Source organism: Palaemon carinicauda, chromosome 17, assembly GCF_036898095.1.
Source record: "Palaemon carinicauda isolate YSFRI2023 chromosome 17, ASM3689809v2, whole genome shotgun sequence".
Lineage (NCBI taxonomy): Eukaryota > Metazoa > Arthropoda > Malacostraca > Decapoda > Palaemonidae > Palaemon > Palaemon carinicauda.
In genome coordinates this window covers 126,531,862-126,534,723 of record NC_090741.1, presented here as the reverse complement: position 1 = coordinate 126,534,723, position 2,862 = coordinate 126,531,862, and the positions used below count along the sequence as shown (strand labels likewise).

Sequence of the window (2,862 nt, the reverse complement as noted above, 5' to 3'; positions counted from 1 at the left end):
TGTTGCTATCAATTCCATTCCCACTGTCCTGTCTCGTTTCCGTATTTGTTCCATTTATGAAGGGGTCGCACCTATCCTATGTAAACTGTAGAGTTAGGCCGTGACTGTTCATCTTATCTTCTTTCCATCCTATCTTATAAAGATCCTCAGGGGAATTTACCCTGACTCTTCTACCGTCCCCTCCACTTGCACTTTTTTCTACAGCAAAAATTGTACCATCCAAACTGTATGCCCAAGCAATTCCTTCGTCATTTTTAAGGGCTTGTAGCATTTTGTTTCGAAGGGGTGTAAGATCATCCGTGATGAAAACTTTCGGTCCTTGGCGTCTACGCAGTCCACTTTTGTTTTTCATAAGTAAAAGTTTGTCTTCGCGCCTTACAAACCTTACAATAATTGGTTTGGTCGCTCCTCTGCCCGGCAACCGGTGGGCAATACTTATATCTGCTCGTGTGAAGGTTTTCACAGGTGGTTCCCTATCGTCCTCAGGTTTAACAGCCTCGTTCATGATGTTCACAGCTAGTGTGGTTGTATCTTCTTCTTTATCTTCAGGGACACCATGAATTCTAATATTTTCCTTCCTGGAGCATCATGATTATATGCATTTCCTTGTCTGTCTCTGTTTGCTTGTTGAAAAGAATAAGGGGGCCCAATGCGTGAAAAACAGCAGCGACAATGTCGTTGATGCATTGTTTTGGCATTCCATCTGCTTCTCTGTCTTGGATTCTCTGCATAGCATCATCCACCAAGCCTGTCGGAGAGGTAAGTTCAGGTTTTGGTTCCTCATTGATAGGGGCGATTGCAGTCTTCAAAGCTTTAATCAATTCAGATTTATTTATTTTCTTGATATCACCATCTTCTAAATCCTTCACCTCAGCTATTCTATCGAGGGTATCCATTTTGTGAGATTACTACTCTTAGGAGTGAGAAATATTATTTTCTGTACGTTTTCTATGAATATTTATATTTGAAAATGGGCTTTAGGTGCGATATTGAGCAGTAGTAAACAACTCGGTTACCATGGCAACCGGGGAAAAAAATCGAAAAGGGAGTATGGTAGTAAAGTTTACTTTGACTCATAAAACGCACAAAGAACAAATAGCACTCCACAGATCACTATTGCCACTCAATCCAGGCACTTCAGTGCACATGCACAGCAATTATAAAAGCAAAATAACAGCTATATCTCACTTAAATCACACCCAAGTTTACGACTACAAATCCCCCACGCCACCCCCCCCCCCCCCCCCCCTCCAAATAAAAAAAAAGGAATCATGCTGAAGTCCGTCACTTATGCTTTGATTTTGCATTCAAAAAAAAAACCTGCCACCTTGATTTTCGCCGAAAACGCCCATGACAAATGAGAAATGGACGTTTTCATGTTCCATGGCTAAAAGGCAAATAAGTAAAGAAATACCAGAAGAACGTTCATCTCATTATATGGTTGATCTCTGAAAAAAAAGAAAAAAAAAAACACTACAGGTGTTAAAAATTATCATTTACAACAAAACGTATACTCTATTGCACAAATTTTGATGTATGAATGCCAAACAGAAATATAATCTACAAAATAATATATAAAATTGCCTTCATAAAAAAGAATTAGGCATAATCGTGAAGTGCCCATTAAAGTTGATGATGGCCACTTATATTCTGATTTAAAAAGAGACACTTGTATCAGAAATTTAATTATATGAGATCCTATTAAAAAGAACTACGCTGACAAATACCATTTTGCGATCACTGTTTCATGATATTGGAACCATGAATCTATATCAACAAAAAAATAAGCTTATTGTGCTATTGATACCATATGTAGTTATTGTTTACAAGAATCAAGTGATAAAAAAGAGAAAATACATTAAACAGAAAAACCAGGGAACAATTCACGGGCGTCGAATTTTTCCGTTGCAATTGTTGATAGGATGATAGAACTTCCCTACATAAAAAAGTCAATAGATATAATAACTTGCAATGATATGGAAGAAGCATTTATAAGCAAAGTATCAGGCAAATACCTGAAATATGATAATTACGTATATATTTTTTTTTTATTTATGTGGAAAATTCCCTAAAGAACATTACACGAAAAAATTAACTTTATAGTATTGCACTTGTGCAATTGAAAATTATGGACAGCACCATTATCACAAATGTGAGTTTGAAAAAGTTGTTATCTCATAGCAAAGAGGAATTATCAACCTATATTCTCAATAAGTCATAAATCATGCAAAAGAGAAGAATATTAACCTTGTGGTAGCATAGCGTACAGAAGTAGCTTCCAACCATTGTGAACTAGCTTTTCTTAAAAATAGTCAGGAAGAAACGAATACAAAAATGACTCTTCATGCAGTAAATGCTACAGAAAGAGGTGTTAAAAGATTATTCATCTTCATTCCAGACACTGATGTTCTATAACTTGTAAGACGATAGCCAAAACTACGAGAAATTTCAATTGCCGATATATTTTCATTATCGGACATTTTGAAAGCATCTGCATTCCCTAGCTTTCACGGTCTTCCAGGTTGTGACACAACTGGTGCCGTGCTCGGTTCTGAAAGGCATTTATCCTAGCAAATAAGAGTACAGTACCTGGAAAGCATTGGTGACACTTGGAATATGTAAAGAAATTTCTGATGACGTTCTAAAGGAACTTGAAAAATGTATTTGTCAAGTCTACAAATCATGGTCACGTATACATAAACTAGCAGAACTTTATTGGTATATGTTTTCATAGGAACAAATACCCTTGTAAAAGCTACAGCCCGCTAAAAGTGCTCTTGTACCAGCACTTAAGAGAGTATATTATCAGGTTATGATATAATTTAGAATAAGGACATTGAGGGAATACCAACAGTCGCATCG

General features: G+C 36.5%; 1 protein-coding gene across 1 annotated transcript in view; it reads right to left on the bottom strand.

Annotated features, from left to right (window-relative positions):
- Nucleotides 1–1,623: 1,623 nt before the first annotated feature.
- Nucleotides 1,624–2,862, bottom strand: part of LOC137656591 (general transcription factor II-I repeat domain-containing protein 2-like) — a 10,437-nt gene continuing 9,198 nt past the window's right edge. Inside the window, exon 4 of the mRNA XM_068390763.1 lies at nt 1,624–1,650. Coding sequence (XP_068246864.1) covers nt 1,624–1,650 — 27 coding nt within the window. The remainder of the gene's footprint in view (nt 1,651–2,862) is intronic.